The sequence below is a fragment of the Alligator mississippiensis genome, chromosome 1, assembly GCF_030867095.1.
Source record: "Alligator mississippiensis isolate rAllMis1 chromosome 1, rAllMis1, whole genome shotgun sequence".
Lineage (NCBI taxonomy): Eukaryota > Metazoa > Chordata > Crocodylia > Alligatoridae > Alligator > Alligator mississippiensis.
In genome coordinates this window covers 12,967,031-12,989,582 of record NC_081824.1, presented here as the reverse complement: position 1 = coordinate 12,989,582, position 22,552 = coordinate 12,967,031, and the positions used below count along the sequence as shown (strand labels likewise).

The 22,552-nt window shown below is 42.6% G+C and overlaps 1 protein-coding gene across 5 annotated transcripts in view; it reads left to right on the top strand.

Moving 5' to 3' along the window:
* CLIC5 (chloride intracellular channel 5) overlaps positions 1-20,638 on the top strand; it is a 125,331-nt gene extending 104,693 nt beyond the window's left edge. For all 5 annotated transcript variants that reach the window (XM_059728899.1, XM_019491591.2, XM_019491590.2 and 2 more), the window contains 2 exons: positions 7,676-7,857; positions 11,945-20,638. In XM_059728899.1, the coding sequence (XP_059584882.1) occupies positions 7,676-7,857; positions 11,945-12,112 (350 nt within the window). In that variant the 3' untranslated portion in view covers positions 12,113-20,638. The remainder of the gene's footprint in view (positions 1-7,675; positions 7,858-11,944) is intronic.
* Positions 20,639-22,552: the final 1,914 nt, after the last annotated feature.

Here is a 22,552-nt window from a genome sequence, read left to right as displayed (position 1 = left end):
TCGTCGTCTCCCTAGTCATTGGGCACCACATGGAGTCAGGGTCTAACAGATATCTAAGGTTAAATGGAGAGATATAAGTGCTTGGGACAGGGATTCACAGCAGCCACTGTGTGAAGTAGGGAGAAAACTATTCAGGCTGTAGGAAATGTGGAGGAAAGCTGTGGGTCTAAAATCCCACCTCTCCTGTATTCAGGCACAGTTAGATGATTCTGGTAATTTGAGATATACAGTCTGAACTCTTTCCTACACTTCAGTACATAAATGGAGGATGTGGGTAAGAGCAAGAACTCATATTTTGGCCAGTAGCCTACTAGTTAGGGCAGTCACCCAGGAAGCAGGAGACTTGAATGCAATATCACATGGTTTTAACCCACATCTGCTTCCCAGGAAAGTGCCCTACCCACCAGGCTGTGGGCTAAGGTGAAAGTGCCCTTCATTCTTCCTATTGAAACTTGCTGTCTGGGAAATCAGGAATGCACGATTCAGGGGCTAGGAGCAGAATAAATAAAAGGGAGTCTTTGTAACCCAGTGAGCATGTCTACATATGCAATACCAATGCACCTGAATTTATTTGCAGGAAATTCAGGTCATTAAAGCACTCGGGGGTGCAAATCTACATGTGAGCCCCTGCTGGGAGCAAATTGTGCCTGACAGGAGCAGCACATTCCAGGGCTGCTCCTGCCCTGTTCTGCCCCCTTGCAGCAGCCTTGCTGCTCCAGGCTCCCCTGGGTGCAAGGCCTAGGGCTGGCAGGGGCACAGGACCTGGTCCCAATCCTCATGTGGCCAGGAGAGCTGTCTCTGCTCAGCAGGGACACTGCCTGCCAGCCACATGGGGACTGGGATCCTGACCCGATCTCCATGTGGCTGGGAAGCAACAGTCCTGGCTGCCAGGGCATCTCTACCAGACACCTGGGGATTGGGTCAGGACCTGATTTCCACATGTCTGGGACAGCAGTCCCAGCTGCTGGGACAGCTCTCCTGGCTACATGGGGATCAGGACCTGTCCCCTCATGGTAGGGAGACAGCTGCCCCTGCAGCCAGCACAGCTCCCCCCTGCATTGGGGATTAGCCAACTGGGGATTAGCCAGGCAGCAGCAGGCTCCCTGCTGCCTGGGCTGACCAGGAGCAAATTGCTCACGGTCAGTATCTACATGTGCTCTCCTGCACAGTAGCTAATGCACCATTAATCTAATATCTGTATTTCCTGGTACTAGCAAGCAGCACATTAGTTTAATGTACTGTGCAGAATGTCCCATGCACTTGTAGATAGTGATGCTTTACTGTGCATTAGATTAGTCTAATGTGCCATAAAGTGTCTTGCGTAGAAGTGCCCAGTGCAGGCGCACTCCCCTACCAATGGAGGTTCTGTGTCTGGGATCTGCTCTCAATACTGCTTACACCTTTTAAACTATAGCTATTTACTAAAAAAGCCTAAGCAGTCCCCAGAGTCTGGAATAGTCTGAGTATGCAAAGGACATGGGTGCAGGAATGCCTAGTTTGTGAATCCCAAATGGTCTTAGGCAGAGTTCAGATACTAAAAAGCATATCTTATGCAAAATGGCAGCCCTTGTAGGCATGTACAGCATCTGTCCTTTTGGTATGTTAAGTTAGTTCTCAGCAGAAACCTGGAACATTCAGGATACCTTTTACACCTAAGTGGGTGCATCTACATGTTCATTAATGCACCATAGTTACTGCACGTTAAGTTTAGTACTTGGACAGCCAAGTACTAAATCAATGTGCAGTAACTTGCACTACTGCAAAGTAGTGCTGGCACATGGGTTTTTTCAGATGTAGCCTAATATGCTGCGCAGTAGTGTATTAGCACGGTTTCTGCTCAGCACTCTACTGCACGGTGTTATTAGGTTACTGCACAGTTAGTGTCTCATGTAGATGCAGTCAGTGTTGAGGTGTTATTTTTTGTTTTGTTTTGTTTTTTTGAATCACTTAACTGGTACAAACCATGATGATGATGATACTACATCACTGTAGCAGCAAGCTACCTTGCTATAGCGCATCGCTACAGTGACATAGCTGCTAAAAATAACCGTGCGCTGCTGGGATGGTGCAGTAACGGCTGTTACTGGGCCGTTATTTAGTATTTCCTAAACCAAGTACTAAATAATGGCACAGGAACAACTATGCTGTGGACGGCACATGTAGACGCACCCACTGAACCCTAGCCCTACCCTCCAGTGTATCTGTTACAGCCCTAGCTTGGTGTCATCCATGCACTTGCTGAGGGTGCAATCCATCCCATCTTCCGGGTCATTGATGAAGGTATTGAACAAAACTGGCCCCAAAACCGACTCCTGGGGCACTCCACTTGATACCAGCTGTCAGATAGACATTGAGTAATTGATGCTACCCATTGAACCTGAAAATCCAGCCAGCTTTCTATCCACCTTACAGTCCATTCATCCAACTCGTACTTCCTCAGTTTGCTTGTAAGGATGCTGTGGGAGACAGAATCAAAAGCCTTGCTAAAGTCAAGGTATATCATATCCACTGCTTTCCCCACATCCACAGAGCCAGTCATCTCATCACAGAAGGCAATCAGGTTGGTCAGGCATGAGTTGCGCTTGGTGAGTCCATGCTGACTGCTCCTAATCACCTTCTTCTCCTCCAAGTGCTTAGAAATGGATTATTTGAGGACCTGCTCCATGATTTTTCCAGGGACTGAGGTGAGGCTACTGGTCTGGAACTAGATCCTCCTTAACGATGGGCACTATATTTGCCCTTTTCCAATCATCCAGGACCTCCCCTGATTGCCATGAGTTTTCAAAGATAATGGCCAGTGGCTCTGCAGTCACATCAGCCAACTCCCTCAGCACCTTCAGATGCTTCCCATCCGGCCCCATGGACTTGTACACATCCAGTTTTTCTAAATAGTCCCTAACTTGTCCTTTCACCACTGAAGGCTGCTCACCTTCTCCCCAAACTGTGCTGCCAGGTGCAGCAGTCTGGGAGCTGACCTTGCCTGTGAAGACTGGGGTAAAAAACACATTGAGTACTTCAGTCTTTTCCTCATCTCCTGTCACTAGGTTGCCTCCCCCATTCAGTAAGAGACCCACACTTACTGAATGGGGGACCCACACACAGATGCATGTATTCTGGCTAAATAGCAGCTAAGTCACCAACCTTTAGGACTTTTTCTGGTCACCAGTTAAAGCCATGAAGGAATTTTTTTCCCCTCATGAATTCTTCAGGCTGTTGGGGAGGTTGGCTTTCATTAGAAGCATTGGACATTAGCCACTGCTAACTGGAGGGATTTGATTTGAATGTGCTCATGTTCCTGCCAACATTTAGAAAAAACAGACATTCCTGGGTACAGAGTCTTGCTTTTCACTCCAGGGTCATCCTAAATTTGGGATCAGGAAGGAGCTTTTCCCCTTGGTCAGGTTGGCATGAAGCGTGTGTATGTGTAGGGTGAAGAGGGATAACGGGGAAGGGGGAGGGGCTACCTCTTTCTGTAGCATGGGGCATGTTTCCTTTCTTAGGATTTTTCAAGCATACATTAATAAACTTGTTTGCTGTTGCAGTGGCAGGGCATGATGAAAGACCTTGTTTCACCCACTTCTATGTATGGCATGGGATAGGGACATTGAGGATGTTGTAGGTATTGTGACTGGCAGCTGTGTGAGAGGGGTTAAAGTAGTGATGTTGGAGATTGTTTTGGCAATGGATGGCCTGCAAGTGCAGGAGGACAGAAGAGATCATAAAATCATAGAAAATAAGGGCTGGAAGGGACCTCAGGAGATCATCTAGTCCAACCCCCTGCTCAAAGCAGGACCAGCCCCAACTAGATCATCCCAGCCGCAATTTTGTCAAGCTGATCCTTAAAGACCTCCAAGGATGGAGATTCCACCACATCTCTAGGTAGGGCGTCCATCATAGAGGACATTCCGGTTTGCTGCTACTCTGTCCTCTGCCCTCTATTGATATGAAACCCGATGCTTTTATGTCTTGAAGAGAAAAATAGAGGACATAAAGGCATCCGGTTTCATATCAATAGAGGACAGAGTACAACTGGACTGTCCTCCATGATCAATACCCTATCTCTAGGTAACCTGTTCCAGTGCTTCATCACCCTCCGAGTGAGAAAGCTTTTCCTGATATCCAACCTAAACCTCCCTTGCTGCAACTTGAGACCATTGCTTCTTGTTCGGTCATCTGGCACCACTGGGAACTGTGAGATGGTGTATATGGTGGTGGTGGCAGGGCAAGCAGCCCTCACTCACCTCCCTGCCCCTGAAAGCCATGTCCAGCAAGGCCACAGATTCTGTGGCAGGCCCTGCCTGCTGCTAGCCATATCCTCAAATTCCTTGACCAGCCAGTATCCTGGAAGCCCAGATGCAGTGGCTCAGTTGGTCTAATCCAGCCTGTGGGCTGTATGTTTGATACCCATGCCCCAGGGAAGTTAGTTGTCTTCAGGATGAAGCAACAGCTGAGTGGCAGTCTGAGAGCTCTGGTGATACTTAGTGGTGGACTTAGAAACTTAAAGGTAGATAGGTGCCTAAGTGCCTTTGAGGATCTGTGTCTAAATGACTTAGGAGCACAAATCACATCCATCTCCCACATCCCCAGAAAGGATTATAAACACCTCACTGACAGGGCACATAGAGGGGTGATCCCTAACTCAGGCCTGTACATTCTACTTAGTGGCAGGGTGCCCAAAAGTTAAGGGTTGCAACACCGAACCCCTCTTCTGAATTTCACATTAGGTGCCAAAATGCGTCTTTAGGCACCTTTAACAATTTAGGTCTAGGTGCCTAAATTACTTCTGAAAATGAAACACAGGCTTTAAATTCCCTTAGGTACTCTGGAGATTTCATGTGGAAATAATGAACCAAAGTTGATGGTCCACCGGTGAATATTAGTGAAATTAATACTCAGAGAGGCTTAATCAATTGCCCAAAGTCATGCAGTAGGTCATTGTAATAAGTAGTGAACCAGTTCCTAGTCCTCAAAATGTTAATTGGCCACCATTGACATCAGTGGAAGATACTGAGATATGAGATTAGAACCCAGATCTCTCAACTCCTTGTCCAAGTTTTATTCCACTGACCTGCAGCACTCAAAATCAAATGCATTTTACGTGAAAAGCTTAAGTTAACTTGCAGAACATAGCTATTACCTTCTCCAGTCAGAAACAGGCAGCAATTCAGCCATTGCTTCTGAGAGCCTTAAGACACACTGATGCAGCAATAACAGCAAGATAAATGAGTTCCAGAAATGAAAAGAGCTATATTCAAAATATCTTACCTGCTGCCCCCATTTTTGTAAATATATCTATCTTGGCCAATAGTCTAGCATACAAAACCTTAATGTGTTTTCCCAATTCAGGGCAATACCTTCTTTTCTCATATTGGAAATATAAAACAGATGATCTAGCACAACTAACAGTTTTATGGAGTAGGGGGAATACTGGAAAATGCTCCTTGTTAAGCCAGTTTAGTTTCAAGGAAATAAATTGAGTTAAAACAGTGTAATTTGATTCCATTGTCTAAAAATGAGTTCACTGTATGAGACTATTATCTAGGGCTGACCGAGAGAGAGAGAACGCTCTATTCGACAGGTGTTGTAGGTCAAAACAAGATAGGTTGCTAAATAGCTCAAGTGTTGCCATAGGAAGGTATATTAAGTGCCATGTAATTATTACCCTTCAGGATGAGCTGTGTAGCAGAACGCAGCTGGAGATGATTAAAGGCAATAATGCTAGAAGCTGACAGGAAAATATCAGTGTCAAAATTAAATTTGGGAGCTGATTAAGAAAGGGATGGCAACACTTTTGTTTCATAGATGGCAGGACTTCAGTCAGTTTAGAGTCTTTGCTTTCAGACCTGAAATTCTACCTCTTTCTACCATGGTTGTTGTGGGGGAGTAGGGGGTTGTTCTGTTGGGATTGTAGTAGTATCTCAGTCCAAACAATTAGGCCATGGTTCGCCACCATGTGCGAGTGTGGCAGCCACAGAGAGCTGGTTGTGCTTTCCTGCTCCCCACCTTAGCAAGCCTCAGTAGAAATGAGAGCATCATGTGGCCTAATTTAACATCCATTGCTGGCACAGAGCACGCAATGGATATCACAGCAGTTCCAGATGAGTCCCAGTGGTGCTGTGCTTCTGCCTGTCCCTGCCTCTTGCATGCTCTGGCGTGCTGAATTTCTTCCTTCATCTATAGGGTGACTTCTTCAGGTGCTGTAAGTCTGCCCTGAGCCAGGTAAAGTGGGTTTAAAACATGAGCCCTGCAAAATCATTGTAGCCTTATGTCTGTGAATAACCTCACTCACTGATTAACCCCACAGAATCAAATGGAACTACTAGTGCATCTGATTACTCACAGATGTCAAGTTTGCAGGTTTGGACCTCAATCAGGTATGGTTCAGGACCGCATCCTTAGTGATGCAAGTCAGTCGAGGTTCTGTCAGTTTACGCTAGCTGAGATTCCTCTCACTACCTTTAGAGTTACACGGTTATTTTGCACACTGTACATTACCATAGCTTGTATTACTCTAGTGTGCAGGGTCACATGTCCTGGGCCAAACATAGAGCCAAAAGATGGTCCTTGCCCTAGCAGTGCATGCAAGCAAAGAATAACTTGCAATCTTGCGCATAGCTTCTCAGGGCAAATACACTGCTTTGGGTGGCTCAGGAAAATACCAGTACAGTATTTCTTTTTATTGCCATGATGGTAGAGTGTAGGTACAGAGATCTAGTGACTGTACTGACATTTTTGCATGAAAATGTAGTGTTTTGTTACAGGTCATATCTTCTTAGTGCTTTGAGCCCAGAAATCCTGCTGGAGTCAATACCAGTTTTTGGTAAAGCAGGACTGTAGTAAGACTTAATGTGAATGATCCAAAGCCTCCTCTCCATTATGCAACCCCTTTGGAAGGATAATTTGACACAAATTCATCTCTGAAATTGGGAGTGTCTTGAAGTTGGCTGAACACGGCGGCTGTCTGGAACAGCATTATATATTATTATTGTCAAATTGCATTCATTTCTATCATCACGTGCCTTCTAAGTTGGTGTAGGAAGAACGTGTCACTATACAACTTTAGGGGGTATTTTTGGAACTGGTGCTGTGACCTTGGATTAATTTGTATGAAACAGAAAATGGGCCTAAAGTATAAAACTGGGTTTGATTTTTTGATCTTCTGGAGGTGGGCAAAGACCAATTGAATTGCAGTGCTATTGGGCAAGAATAGTGCTACTGAATTTGTGGTTCCAGTTAATTAATATCTTCACTGTTTATTCAGTTAGAACTGTGTGATAGGGTCTACTCTCTGCACGTGGCCAGTAACCCCAGTTAGAGCAGTCTATAGCTGCTTTCATTTACACTGGGATGCAAGGGCCAGAATGGAGTGAGAACACATCCTTGGATCATCTGGACATAAGCATAGTGGCCACAGCATTTTTCTTTCTTGCATTTGTACTTTTGCTGCTCTACAGGCAGTAAGGAAGAAATATGGCATAAGAACTTTCCATGTCACTTCTGTACCAGTGGAAATGTGGCTGCTTTACACTCAGATAACATGGGGATTACAGCAAAAACAGGCGCAGAACAGCCCAAGATCCTGGCCTTCTACATAAGTTCCCAGACAGTGTTGATGAGAACGTTTCTAAGTGGTTTTTTTTCTGTCCCTTCCCCTCCCTTTATTTTTTTTATAAAGCCCTCGAGAGGGGTTTGACAAAGGCTTTAAAGAAGCTGGATGACTATCTGAGCAACCCTCTGCCTGAAGAGATTGATGCAAACAAACCCCAAGAGGAGAAGGTATCTAAGCGCAAGTTTCTGGATGGGGATGAGCTGACACTTGCTGACTGCAACCTTCTGCCCAAGCTCCACGTTGTTAAGGTAAAAGACCTTATCTGATGCATAAATAACTGTGGTCTGAGAACAGTCTGCACATCTGAGCTACCACAGCAGTTCTCTAGCATTGTCGCTACATAAATGAACTTCAGCAATGGAGAGTTAAAAAGTTCCTACAGTCTTGACTAAATATACAAAGCAAATCATACAGAATTTAAAACAGGCTCTTCATTGATAGGACATCTCTTTCCTTTCTGAAAATCTGTCTACCTGTATTTACTTCAAACTTTGTGAATCTGGGTGTATGTGTAGTTTAAGGATCTGACTTTTCTTCCTCTAAACTCAATAGCAAAGCTGCCATCAAGTATGATAAGCTTTAAGTTTTTCTTCCTTCCAAGGTGTTAGGGTTTGCAGGACAGAGGAGATGCTGCTTTAGGCAGACTGCTAGCCAAGTTATTAGGAACCACCAAAGAGTTTCACGCTGATGCTGTCCAGGTTAGCTTGCTTTTCCTTTAATCGTGTGCACTTGTTGTTCATTTCCACTTCACTTCATTTATTTCCTTTCAGTTTATTGGGGTTGGTGTCTTTGCACTAAATAGTACCGCTATTTGCAGCTGCTTCTGTCTTCTCATGCTAAACTCACAACTCCAACATATTGGTTTTATAAAGTAGTGGTTGTATAAGCTTTGTGGCTTTTTGGTTATTCCATTAGGAAGCACATTTGAAAGCCAGCTACCATGACAGCTCCAAAACCTTGTTAGCCAGATTCTAGCTTTCCAACAGATCATGTTGTAAATGGGGTTTTAAAAAATTTATTCTGCCTATTGTGTGCAGACTTGAGATAAGGCAGCACATTGTAGGCATGAAAATAAAAACTTAAAATTAGATCTCCGGCTCAGATCTATAAAGGTGTTTAGATACCTAAGGCCTATTAGGCATCTAACCTCACATTGATTTCAAATCTAGGGATACTTGAGCCAGCATTCAGCACCCAGGCTAATTTGTTCTCCTGAGAAGCAGGGCAGAGTGGCCTACGTAACGTTCCATGGTGCCATAGCTAAACTCTTCCCTGTACTTGAGCCAGCTTGGACATCTCAACATAAAACCCTGCACTTTGTAGACATGTCCTCTGTCTTGATAGTCCTGAGGAGGTAGACACTGAACCCGGTCAGGATCTACAGAGTAGGTGTTCTTCCTCTCATGGCATTTTACCTGCTGGGCCTGGTCCAATAGGTATTCTAAAAGCACCTGTAGGCTCAAGCCCTGTACAAAGCCTGGCTGGAGAAAGGTGATGGTGGTGTCCCTATTTTGCCAATGGCTTAGTGGTTAGGTTCAAGTCTTTTAAGGCAAAAGAGGAAATTATACGTGAGCCTTCTTTATGCTTGGTGAGTCTGGTAACCACTGGACTACAGGTAAGGGAGGGCACTATCACCTCTTTTTAAATGACCATGTTTTGTGGGAAAGAGCCAGGGTACATGCCCAACTCTGGGACAGTGTTCACTGGTGTGAATCCCTATAGGAGACGAATGTCTGATCCTAGAGTGGACTGGGGATAAAGTCACATCCCTGTCCTCAGCATTTCTCATTGGCTAGTTTAGGCAACACTTTGGTCAACATTTTGATTTTATGGATCCCATATGTATTCACCTAAATTTCCCTTACATATTGTACAGGATTGTGGATTCCATTAGGTACCCTAATGTTTTGTGTTACTATACATAAGTCCTTTTGTGGATATAGCTCTTGAGTCTCAAATCTCCAAGGTACTTAGGCACATAACTCCCCTTGAGTTAGGACTCTAAATCCCTTTGAAGGGCTCTGCCTACAAAGATCTTAAGGCAGTTTACGGTTGTGGATAAGAATCATTTGTCTCATTTTGTACATGGGAAATCTTAGAGGGATTAAAGTGATATGGGATGGTTTGGATAGAGATGAGCCTGCCTCAGGAAGGGGGTTGGATTAGATGGCTTCTGGAGGTCCCTTACAGCCCTACTTCTGTATGAGCTATGATATGTTTATGTTCACACAGTGAGTTAGTGGCAGAGCCAGGTTCTACCTAGGGCTGCCTATACACATGTTCATTGTTGTTCTAATTAGAACACATCTGCATTCTAATTGTAATGCTGTAGCGTCACTGCTGCATCACAGGTATTAAGCCCCTGTGCATTTTAAAATGGCGGCAGGGGCGCTTAAACTAAATCTGTTGAATGAGGTTTAAATAAAGAGTCCCATGTACATTTTTAAACATGGGGCTTAGTACACATAACGGTGAGGTGTTTTAATTAGAGTGGCTGGCCGGGAACCACTCTTATTAAAATGCTCCTCCCACCCACCTCCATGAATGTGTATAGCCAGCCTAGGTTTCCTGACTTTGTTTTTACTATTATCATATTGCCCCAAGCCCTTACATAGGGCATCACAACCATTAGTTAGTTCCTGTTGTTCTCAAAAGAGATGTCAAAACTTCATTGTATTCACACCCATATATCACCTAGGAACAGCAGTTCTCCATTTCTGGGGTATATGTTCCAGCTGGTATTCTGCACAGAAAAGTTAACAAATCAAAGTGAGCACTCTAATATAGGATTTAAGATGCAGAATGGTCACCGGATTAGCATAAAGGATGTACATCATTCTGTCTTCTAAATTCTCCATTTATTTATCACATTACATGTTTCCTCAGAATAAAACAAGTACCTGGTAGTCCTTGGCAAGCCAGAAAACTTGAAAGTAGAGCCAACTCATACATCTAGTTTGGCTCTATAAGCCAAAACATAAGCTAAGCCATGGGATCTGACTGTAAAAAAGCAAATACAAAATGTGGTACATAAATTACTGCCCAAGAAATGTGATAATCGTCTGACTGGTTTAGCTTTCTCTCTGGCTCCTCTTAACTGATGGAAGTAAGGCCAGATTTTTCAGTGTTAAAGCCTAGCTTAAATTTTCTTTGTGTGGCCCATAGCTAATTCATTTTTCCTCATTACAAAGAGAGGTACAAATTTGTGATAGACATGAACAGCCACAGCCAATTCTCTTAGATGGGTTTTATAGACACAAATAGATATTCTAAATATTCTCAGGTGGATGGCAACCTATCCGAGTGCTTTAGAAAAGAGAGGGAAGCTGAATAGTACAATTGGGTGTAACTCCTTTTGTGCCCAGGAATACGTTTATACTTTATTAACAATTAGAGAGGAGAGGCATCCAATACATTAACTAACCTCATTAACGTCATTAACTAAGCCATTCTGTGGTATATTCTTTTATTCATTGCCTAGACAACCTGGAAGGTCAAGTCCAGTTAGTCCCACTGACTTCATGTTTAAAGTTAGGGACGTGCTTACTTGTCTTCATGAATCAAGATATAAGTGTCTTAGTGGTGGGGTGTTGACCACTTCTCTCGAGGGAGAATTTTAGTCTAATATATCTCAAGGATAAGAAAATATTGCTGTACATAATTTTCTATTTAATTCCAATATTCCTAGTTCTCTGACCCTGAGATTACTAACACACTTAGTATCTTGGTATCTAAATCATAGTGCCCTGTACTGTCCTGAAGAGTACTATTCCCTCCCCTTTGCATATATCCTTCCCATGTCCTGTTATGTCCAGGACCATCACTGCTTGATGAGACAATACATATTACATTCTTTTAATCTTTCTTCACATCATCCTGTTAGCCCTGTGCACTTCTTAAAATGTCATATAATCAGCCTGTTCTCATCTGAGGATACCACTCTGGCAGCACAGCTTTTAGAAGCAATGTACGTAGGAATGAAGGAAAATAACAGAAAAGTACATGGTACAGCCCAATGGGTTTCTGAGTACATTGATTGCTGCTAAAAAGTCAGAATTTGGCTATAGATTCATAGATGTTAGGGTCGGAAGGAACCTCAATAGATCATCGAGTCCGACCCAATGGTTACCACACAGTTGTATCAGCCTGTGCTTAGCTGAGCTCATGTCTTTGTATGGGTTGGGTGACCTCCTGAAGGCTTCTCTTACAGGCCTCTGAACCTCCATGCCTGTGCTTCCCTCTCTGTTACATAACTAAAAGAAGTAAGCATAACAGCACTTACCCAATACGACACAACACACCACTAACAGGTTTTCTTTTTTGTCTTTGTTCTAGATTGTCACAAAGAAATATCGCAACTATGAATTCCCAACAGAGATGATGGGACTGTGGCGGTACCTGAAGAACGCCTATGCCAGGGATGAATTCACCAACACCTGTGCTGCGGACAAAGAAATCGAACAAGCCTATGCAGATGTGGCCAAGCGGCTCAGCAAATCCTAACTGACACCTGCACACACCAGCACAGGCTCAGTGTCCCTGCAGATCTCCATTTCACAGACTCCTTTCCTTGTTGCCTTAGGATATATTTGTCATTACACTATGTGGTTGGCATCCCCGTGATTTCAGCTGTTAAAGTGAATTGGTCAGGGATAAATCTGCCTCTCCCTTGAGAAAACATAAGGCAACCACAGTGCAAGGCTAGGGGGGACCCTCTGAAATCTGAACCTAAGATCTGGAGCGAGTATTATCATTTGCAATCAGTATTTGAAAATAGTCCTTTTATTTTTTTGGCGGTGGTGGGGAGGGAAATATCAGCCACCTAACTTGTCTGACTAGGGCCTTTAAAACTAGCATTTTTAGCTGAAATTTCAAATAGCTGGATTTGGAGTGTACAGAACTGGTCCTTCCCTGGCTTGTGCCAAGGGCACCTTTTTCTGTTGTGATCTATTAAAAAAAATCACTGCTGGTGGGACCTTGAGGTAAGAGAAATGTGTGTGTGACAGCATGAAGGGAAAACCCCCCTGAGAAGTTATATTTACAAACCTCCTTCAATACAGCTTCTTATTTAACAGTGCTAGGCGGTCTATAAGATATTTATTGATAACTTGACTGTAGTGGAGGAAGGATCAGTGAATATGTCCAACTTGCTACTTTGCATCTGACTTGCATGCTTCAATTTGAAATCTTAAAGGAAAATAGAATGAGACATTGAGTGGACAGTCCTTGGAAGAACAGCACTGATGCCAAAAAAGCCCACTCAATGCGCAAGTCAGTGGAGGGACTCAGGCACTACACTGATAGGGGCCATAAGATTACTCAGTTGTATCCTCACAGAAATCCTCACAGTTGGCTGAATTCTTTTGGGCAGTTGCATCTTCGCTGTATATTTGCCAGCTTTGTTGTTATGGAGACATGGCTGCAGAGTAGAAACTGGTTGCCTCAAGTAGAGAGAAATACCTTCTTTCTTTTTAAGCTCCAGCTAGGTCACTCTCCAGCCTTCCTCTCCCATTATAGCGAGCAGAGTGGCCTGAAACTATTCAGTAGGATGGGTTGGGAAGGAGTCCATAAAAAAAAGACCTGAGGAAGAATGTCTTGCATTTGAAAGCTTGTCTGACTATCCCAACTACATCGTTAGTCTTATAAAAGATACTGCCGTAAGAAACTTTTGCCTCTCATATAAAAAGGAAGACTCCCATTCCTAACTGGAAAGTTGGCAAGTATACTAGCTCACATAAAAGCATGGTGGCTTGGTTTTATTCATTCCCGTGTTTCATATAGCTACCGTTTAATGACCCTCCTGATTGCTCACTTGGACTGCCTTTGGCAACTGGCTATTTTGTGCTGTGGGCAGCTGCTGCATGCCACAATCTGCTTTGAGCTGAACTTTACTGGTGTATCTCTTTAAGAAATTAAGGGTACCTATTCTTTTGTTCAGGACAGAAAAGGCTAAGTGTGTGCACATATTGAAGACAAGACTTTCAATCCAGATCTATCAATTTGGAAGGAGTTGCAATTTATGTTTAAAGATAAAATAAGTTGACCTCAAGTACTCATTGGCTCCAGCCCTGGTCAGACCCCTACTCCTGCGTGGGACTGGCAAACCTTTACATGAAGGAAAGGCTTACAGTAAGAAACCCTAGCCCTGGTTTACAGTTAGAAAGAACTGGACTGGAGATTACTAACAAGGTCAGATTCTGCTCTAGTACACTGGTGTAGATCTGGAGCAATTCCATGGACGCTGGTAGAGTTATTCTGCTTTCACACCAGCCCAACAGGGAGCAGAATATTGGCCACTGATTGCAAGGACATTTTGTAGTTGACTGTCATTTTGCCCATGGCAACCGTTTTTTTCTGAACTTTCCAAAAGCTTAGTTGAAAGTCCATGAACTCCCTGGTCTTCCCTCGATATGGGCTTTTTAAACAAAGGCGAGACTGGAGGGCAGAGACTCTCACACTTCAAAATATTGCTGAGAAATCAACTGGCTCAGAGAGCATGAGTAACAGCCAGGAAAATCCAATGAGATTAGAAGAGACTGAACAAGCACATATGGCTTGTTAAACCCTTTTCTTCATCAGATTGGAATTATTTGTATTTTAAATAGATATTTAATTGTTTGTTTATTTTGTTTGATTTGGGCTTTTCTTTCTGTCTCTTTTTTTCATTCAGCTTATGGGCTGGGCTGATTCTTACTGTAAGAATGTGTTATAACCAGGGCTTGCAAATTATTTTGTAATGATCAGTGCTTTCCTGATGTCTGACTAATGGCCGGTTAGGATTTTTTTCCAGCATGCCTTGGCAGGCAGAGCTCTGATCAACTGAGACTGTGCTTTTCTCCATCATCATTTCCCAGGTTTATATTTCAATTAGAAGCTTTGTCTAATCAGAACTATGTGTGAACTGTGAATAAAAAAAAGTAGGAGGCAGATGCAGCCTGCTGCTCTGGGCATATTTCACTTGGCTCCTTTATCAAATGTGTAGAGACAGTGGGTCTCGGGGAAGGTAGATGAAGCAGTTCAGGACTGATGCTAATATTTGCTGTCCTCAGTTTCTTGAACCAAACTTGAATACAACCTTGAAAGGTTCTGTGATATTCTAATACAGATTCTTTACATGTTCCCTACAACGCAGTCTAAAGGAAACTACACATTTTTAGTGCTGAACAAAATTCTCTTGTCAGAACTGTAGAAATCCTAAATCCTTTTGCCAGAATTATTTTACTCCCAACAAAATGTGGATTTTCAATGCAATGGACAGTTTGATTAAATAATCTGCTTTTTCATTGAAAATTTGGGGGATTTCAGTATAAAAACTGAAAATCCCCAAACCTCTATTTTTTTTGTCAGTGAAAACTGAGTATTTTTGAGATTTTTTTTTTCAACAGCACCCTGAAAAATTAAAAAAGTTGATGAAAATGAAATAAAAAATTGCTTTTAGCAAAAGTTTCACAACTCTACCTCAAATTTAGTATAGAATCCAAGTCTGGATCTTGAATTTTGTACCTTCTCCCTTACTATCCTAGACTGACCTAAGTTTCTGGATGGATTCAGAAACTTCTTGAAATTTGTATGGGTTTGAAATCCAAAGTCAGATTTGCAGATGTCACATTTGCTCGCCTTTGTAATTCTTGCCTTTAGCCATGGCCAAAAGTAGGCAGTGTTTGGTATCTTGCACAGAAAATTATTTTTCTGTAATTTCCAGTCCAGCTCTCTGGACCCAAGATATTTAGATAAGCTTCTTTTTCCCATCACCAGTGAGATTTCAAAGAGCTCCAGGACTCTTCTATGCTGGGTATTTTTGTGCCCTTCCATTGTATTTAGAATTGCAAGTAGTAAATGTTAATCATGCAGAAGGTTGTTTATCTACATTGGCAAAGCAGCATTTCTGAAAAGAATTTAAGTGACAAGACAGACAGTACAGATTTACAATAACTTTGTTCATAAATTTCTTTCAAGATGTAAAGAAAGACATAGTGCAGAAGGGGAAGACGCCAACAATATGGATTTAATCATCTACATTTCAGAAATGCAGACCAAATGTCTGTAAAGATGTCCATTTCTTCCAAACATTTCTTAGATATTTTTTTCAAAGTTACCGGTTCACTCAGTCCAACACTCCATTCATATTGGAACCAATATTGAATCCTCTTTCATTAATATTAATGTTGGCCTTTTGGGCAAACTCATACATTAGTAACGATCTTTCTTTCTGTTAGGATATGTGAGTTGCCAAAAAGTCGCCTTAGCTGAAAAGGTGAGAAAACGAGAGAGTATGTGATTCTAGGATGCTTATTCTTGGAATCATGACAAACACTTGTCCTTTCCAAGAAAAGGGAATTTTCAGAGGTTATTGTTTTCTCTGAGAATGCCAATCTCATGGTATGTATTGCTATCTATGCACTTCTGGGATGTCAGTGTTGTTCTGTGTTTCAGTCAGTTTAAAGGTAACTGGCAGGGAAAAATATCAGGTACATATTACAAGGGAGTCGGGTAAAGGGACTAAGCAGAGGAAAGCAGCACAATGTGTTCCTAAAAGTGAAGCAGACCATGATTTTTGCATGGTATCTGTTTCAGTAAGACATGTATTAATCCCTTATGCTTTTCTCTCTCTCTTTCTCTTCCTATTCCACTCCAATTCCTGTTTTTTTTTTCTTCTCCTTCTTTAGTCTCTATACCTACAACAAAACCCAACAGAAACAGGTACATAAGCATTAGAGATACAAAAGACCAGGGCTTTTAACTACAGGTGGTGGTCAGGGCCATCCTGCCTTTCCACATTGTTAGATAGGAGAGAGATCATGGCTAGACCCCAGACAGAAGTTCCAGGGGAGCCATAATATGGAAAAGATGAGGAACTACACTTTAAAGCACCACCTCCTGATGCCAGATATTAATCTAATACTATGCATTTGTTCAAAGACCAGAGATCTCAACAACTCTTTTCTAAACAGTGCAGTGAAAGTGAGAAGCAAAATGGATGTCTATGTTGCCACTTTCCTGCTAAGGTAGATATTTTGGTGCATAGCAATGAAATGGTTGAAAAACTAGCCAAAGAGAAATTTCACAATCATATAAACTCCAGGAGTTGATGGAAAATTTCACATTTTAGTATATACTTAACTTTTAAAGCAACATAAAAAAAATCCTCCCCTCCATTTAATATATCTATATTTTAGGCACGGGTAAATTTGAATGTATTTATTATTCCACTCAGCATAATAATTGTTCCTTTTGGTTTTGATTTAAGAAATATTTTTCCAAGATTTTTGTCTTTTGCTGTGTCTTTCATCTCTTCGTTAATACTAACATCTTACAATGCCAGAGGAGGCAGGGAAGGACTGAAGCTTAGACTTATTGAGTAATTGGAGAAGCTAGTAATTTGGGGGAAATTTTAGTATTAAAGCCTCTTTATGAAATCCATGTAAGGATATATAACACTTAACTTGGGATCCTAGAAGCATTTTAGCCAAGGATACTATATTATATGGTCTAGATTAGAACTGTCAGCACAGAACTGAACCACTTGCTGGCTGGTCTTTCCTGAAGTAGTCCCAGATGACAAATGGCACAGACTCTTCTCAGAGTCACGGTGGTTTCCTTGCCTCTGTGCTATTTCCAGGTTGCAACTGACTGTTGGCCACTGTCAGTAAGAAATTATGACACTCCACTTGTGTTGCATCTGCTGGTATATAAGGGGAGAAAGAGGCGCAGTCATAAAATTTGAGAATCACTGGCCTACAGGTGTCTTCCTCCCCATGTTCCTTGGTGGTGTCCCATAGCATAACTATGCCTTCATTGTGTCAGCTTCACTCTTACCCTGAAATGGCTGGAAACCACCCCCCCAGGTGATTATTTTTTAAATGAATGAAACTCCAAATGTGCTTTAATGGTTCTCAACCTAACACTGTCAGTTCTCACCTCACCACAGGATTGAATTTGTTGGCAGAAATGAAATTAAATTAAAATAGTAAAACTTGGGTATTGCTAAGTACTACAGGGAGCCCTAAAAGTAGTTCATGTTGTAGACCCATAGCCCCAGTGAACATCCTTTATTTCCCAAAGAATCATTTGAGTTGGAAGTGGGTCAAAGCCATCTATCCACTGCACTGTGCCAGGATTGTGTCAGTTGTTCCTAAACCCTCCCTCTAGATCTATAAACATTTTGTGGGATGACTGCTGGCACCAAATTAATCTCTTTTTATTGCACTAAATTAACTACTGTTGTTTGGAAATAAGGAATAAATAAATAACAAAGAGAGTACATTTCTCTATTTTCTTTATTAACAGAGCTTGTTAAAATATACTCCCAGGCTTTTAGAAAATATGAGTTAATCCACAAATTTTGGAGACTTTTTATTTATGTTACCTGTAGTGTATCAAAATCAAAAGGAGAGGCCTGTGATTCTGAATAGATCATTTAGTAGGGAGTTTTTAATTTGAGCAGGAGATTGAGGATGACATTCACTTAAATTAAATCAAGAGAAATTTAGGTTGGATTTAGGTTGGAAATTAGGTTGGAAAAACTTGCTCACTATGAGGGCAGTTAAGCATTGGAACATGTTCCCTAAAGAGGTTGTGGACTCTCCATTCTTGGAAATTTTTAACAACAGATTGGACATTTGGCTGGATTAGACGTTTGCCCAAAGATGCTCCTGCCTTGAGCAGAGGTTGGACTAGATGACCTCCTTCCAGCCCTATTTTTCTATGATTGTACGAGCATATGTTTTGGGAGGGAGTTTAGTCCAGTTATTGGGACAGGGCCATTGGGGATCTCTCCTGAGATGAGTTGCTCTGTGATCTTGGGCAAGTCGCTTCTCCTCCAAAGGCAAGTGGACTCAGGCTGGCAGTATATTTGTCCATGAACCTTTAACCCTTAATGAGACTATTCATGGGAAAAAGTTTTGCTCAGTAAGGGCATCAGAATCAATCCCCTGAGCTTATTTTACAAATCTGCAGGCTAGGTATAATGTTTACCCAATTTAACAGTAATGGTTGGAAGTTTAAGTGCCTTGAGACCTTTGGATAGAAGGTAATGTAATTATACAGTTCTTCTTCTATGTCATTTCTAAATCCATAAATGACAGTGAACAATCAGCTGAGATAACCCACAGCCTATGGGCTGATAATCACACCAGGTCTTAGTTGTAGTCCTGATCTTTTTGCCATGGATATAAATGGGAGCTTTAGTAACCAAGATACTTTTCAGCAATTTGAGTTGGGCCTATTACAGATGCAAGCAGCGGCATCATGGCTTCTTGAAGGTAGGCTACCTTGCTCTTGGATGAGTTTACAGAACTCAGGAGTGTAAGAATGATGTTGTAGCCATGATAGTCCAGAAATGATATGAGAGGCAATCATTTCTTAGGGTGTTATCTTTTATTGGAACAGCTATGGTTTTGAATGCAACACATTCTTGGTCAGGTAACCAGGTAATGTCTTGCATTCAAAAGCTCATCTACCTTTATCCCAACTACATAGCTGGTCTAATGAAAGATATCATCCTAAGAAATTCTTGCCTCTTTACAGTACTTCTCATTGGAGGCTAGAGTAAGCTGCTGCCCCTGCAGCACATTATAAAATGGGATTAAGAAATCATGCAATGTGGACTGGCTAGTAGTGAGTCAGACTCATTTGCGGGCTGTACAGCCACTAAATTGGTCTGACATCAGTAACCGCAGCATAAGAGCACGGACGCTGAAGTGATTCAAACCAGCGCCTTTGTCACCAGTCATTTTCTATTTATAACAACAGCACAGATCCATTTTATAATCACAATGAGGCACAACAGGAGCAGGCTTTGTTCTGCCTAAATCACATTTCTCATGCGGGTAGATTTAAGCACTCAGCCTTTGGCCCCTTGCCTCACACCACACACACCCAAGGCTGGTGTTTCTGATACAACAATGCACACCCTGTCGTGCCTGAATGCACAAAGCCCACTTAATCCCCTGCTCAACAGCTCTCAAATGTTCCCCAAAGTGTGCTGAGTTGCTACCCTCCCAAGCTTGTTATTTCCAATGGCATTTGGAGACTCAGTCTTTGGTTTCAAAGGACGTGAGAGCCCATTGCATTGTTTAGTGGTGGTAATGACTGGGCATTGTTGGCAAGAAGAAGTGGGGAAAAAATCCTTCTTTCATAGTGGCAAATGCACTGCTGTAATTTGCTTGGCTTTTCAGAGACCCTGAATCCCTTCCCAAAGACTCCGTTGCTGTTGAAGCAGACCCTCCGTTGGTGCAAATCTTACAACTCCACTAACGTCCATTGGATTTACCCCAGCTGCAGATTTGGCTCTGTATTGTCTAGAGAGCATTTAGGATGTGGTAATCCACAGACTTTTTTTTCTAGCTCAAGTGGTTCATTTTTGCAGGGGAATGCTGGAAAGAGGTTTAAGTTCAGGTCTGGGCAGGCTCATAAAAAGCGTCTATGTTGCATTAAAGCGCAGTTACAGCTGGGGACAATGGACCTTATCTATTTACCTCGAGGGTCTGTGTGGGATTTCTGGATAAGGAAGACAGGTTGAGCACCTTGGTGTACTTGTGATTTTCAGGCAATGCACATAATCTATGAACACATGATAGTTGATTTGACTGGCAGCTTGTATGTATGTGTACAGCTTTTACCATAATAGGATCCTGATCCAAACCTCGGGGCTCTCTTGTGATAAACACGATAAGTAATACTACTAATCATTGTAAGAAAAGTCATTTCACCTTACCTTTAATGTTACAATTGTGTTACTGTACATTCTATATATTGTGAATACAAATTATGTTCATTTTGCATATCAGGGATATTTTATTGTTGAAGAAACAGTTGAGCTACTTGAACTTCTGAATTAAATATAAATCTATTCATTGTTCCCTTCTAGGCCAATGGATAAAAGAGTAGAAATTTCTGTTGTTTCTTTGACATGTGTTGAATGAAGAAATATATCTTGCTAAAGCTGGCCCATTTATAATGCTGTTTTCCAATCTTGATTAGGACCCAGTAATTTGAATAAAATTGCTTTATTTTCTCATATTAAGTAAATAGCAATCTGTCGTCTCATTCTTTAAATCATTAATAATTTGTTATAACAGCCAAGATTTGCTCAGTTGTAGGCACAGTATTAATTTTGTATCAATGACACCAGAACACTTTTCATTTCAGTCGCTTCTAAGTAAAACCCATTTAGAGATTCATGTGGATAGAAGACTATAAACCACTTCTTATAGCATAATATATGGAATCACAGGCCATCTGAATCAAGAAGCATATATTAAAGAAAAGAGCTACCACTACAGACAGGGGAAAGCAGAGTTTCACGTAGACTCAGTTCCAGCAATGCCATCTTTGTTCACCGAGGACTGCACACTACATGAAGTCCTATACAGAGAACAGAAATAGGTAGGCTGACTAGTATACTGCAAAGCAAACCTCTCATGCCATTACACTGCAAAATGTTATTAGAACTGAACTCCCTGCCCTCATTACAGGAGCTCTTCATATAGGCAAGGTGTTTTGGAAGACGTGACCCAGAATCCCTAATAAGAACGAGAGCGTATCTGCGTCTGAAGAGAGGAACAGAAAATCTGGTGGATTGGTAGGAGCACAACTTAAGGTCTCAGGAAAAAAAAGCCCATCCGTGTATGTACTCGGTGCTCGTCAGCCCTCTGTCACTAGCCAGTCTTTGTTACAGGACACCTGCTGGCTCTTTGCACTGTCAAATCCCTCCCAAAAATCACACTATGATTTCTTGTGATGCCTCTCAGCACTCATGCCGCTTGCACAGGAGAGTGATCAGTTCACCCTGTGCACTACAGGCCAGCATCCCCTTCCATTTGCACTAATGCAACTTTGTTGGGGCAGATCCTGGCCCTCGTTGTTCAAGTGCAATCTAGAATAGCACCATGACTTTCAGTGGCAGGACTCTGGATATATGCCAGTGTCCGTGATGCTGTTGGCTTTAAAAGGTCTTTGATTAAAATGGATGGACAGCTTTGAGAGCCGGGCCCTGAATCTAGGGCTTTTTCCCTTCCAGGGCATTGCCTGCCTCTTTGGGCCATGCAATTAGGCTCTGTCTTATTTGCACTCCTTTTGGCCCCATGATTTTCGTCCTTGGCTGAGTAGGGGTCCCTGGCCCTGGTGTCCGTATCTCTCAGACTGGGGACCCCTGGTCTTGCTTTCTGCCCCTGTCAGGCTCTGGCCTGAGCTTTCTTGGCTTCAGGCTGCCTCTCCTGTCTCTCCCACTTAGGCTTTGCTCCTCTTGGCCTCTGCCCGTGTTTTCCTTGAATCCAGCCCTTGGCAGTGCTTAAAAAACCCTCATGCCCTTCGGGCACCCTACAGCTTGGGCCCCTAACGACCAGCCTGCCTTTTCTTCCTGCTGCTTAGCTGAGCTGTTTGCAGCTCTCAACCCCTGAGCCACCCAGGTGTCAGCCCTCTGTGCATCTTACTGTTGGCAGCTGGCTACAAGTTTGTCTGTTTACTGGCAGTCCGCCTGCTTTCTGGCTGCCAGCCCTCCCTGAGCCGGTTCGGCCTGCTACAGTTCCCTCTGGCTCCCTCCTATAATATCCTGCTCCCAGGCACAGCTTTGTGCAGTGCCAGGCACATGGCCAACGCTACCCTTCATTTAATTACCAGTACAGCAGTGCAACACTGCACCAGTTTGTCACCGTGCCACTACTTGCACTCAGTACGCCAGCGTGACCCATACCACATTGGTCCATCCACTGCCATCTCTTGCCTCTGACAATGGCCAGTGCTAGATGCTTCAGAGAAGCTGGAAGATACCTCTGTAGTGAGCATGTATGATCTAGTGGCTACGATAGGCAAAGCCCCTTCTAAAAATTCCCTCTATGCTTCTCTTGCTTGCTTGCTTGGTTTCTTATCTTGCTGCTCATCACTTGAGAATAAGCGAAATAGGGAAGGCTCTCACAGACTTCCTGGAATCTCTCACCTGCCTTC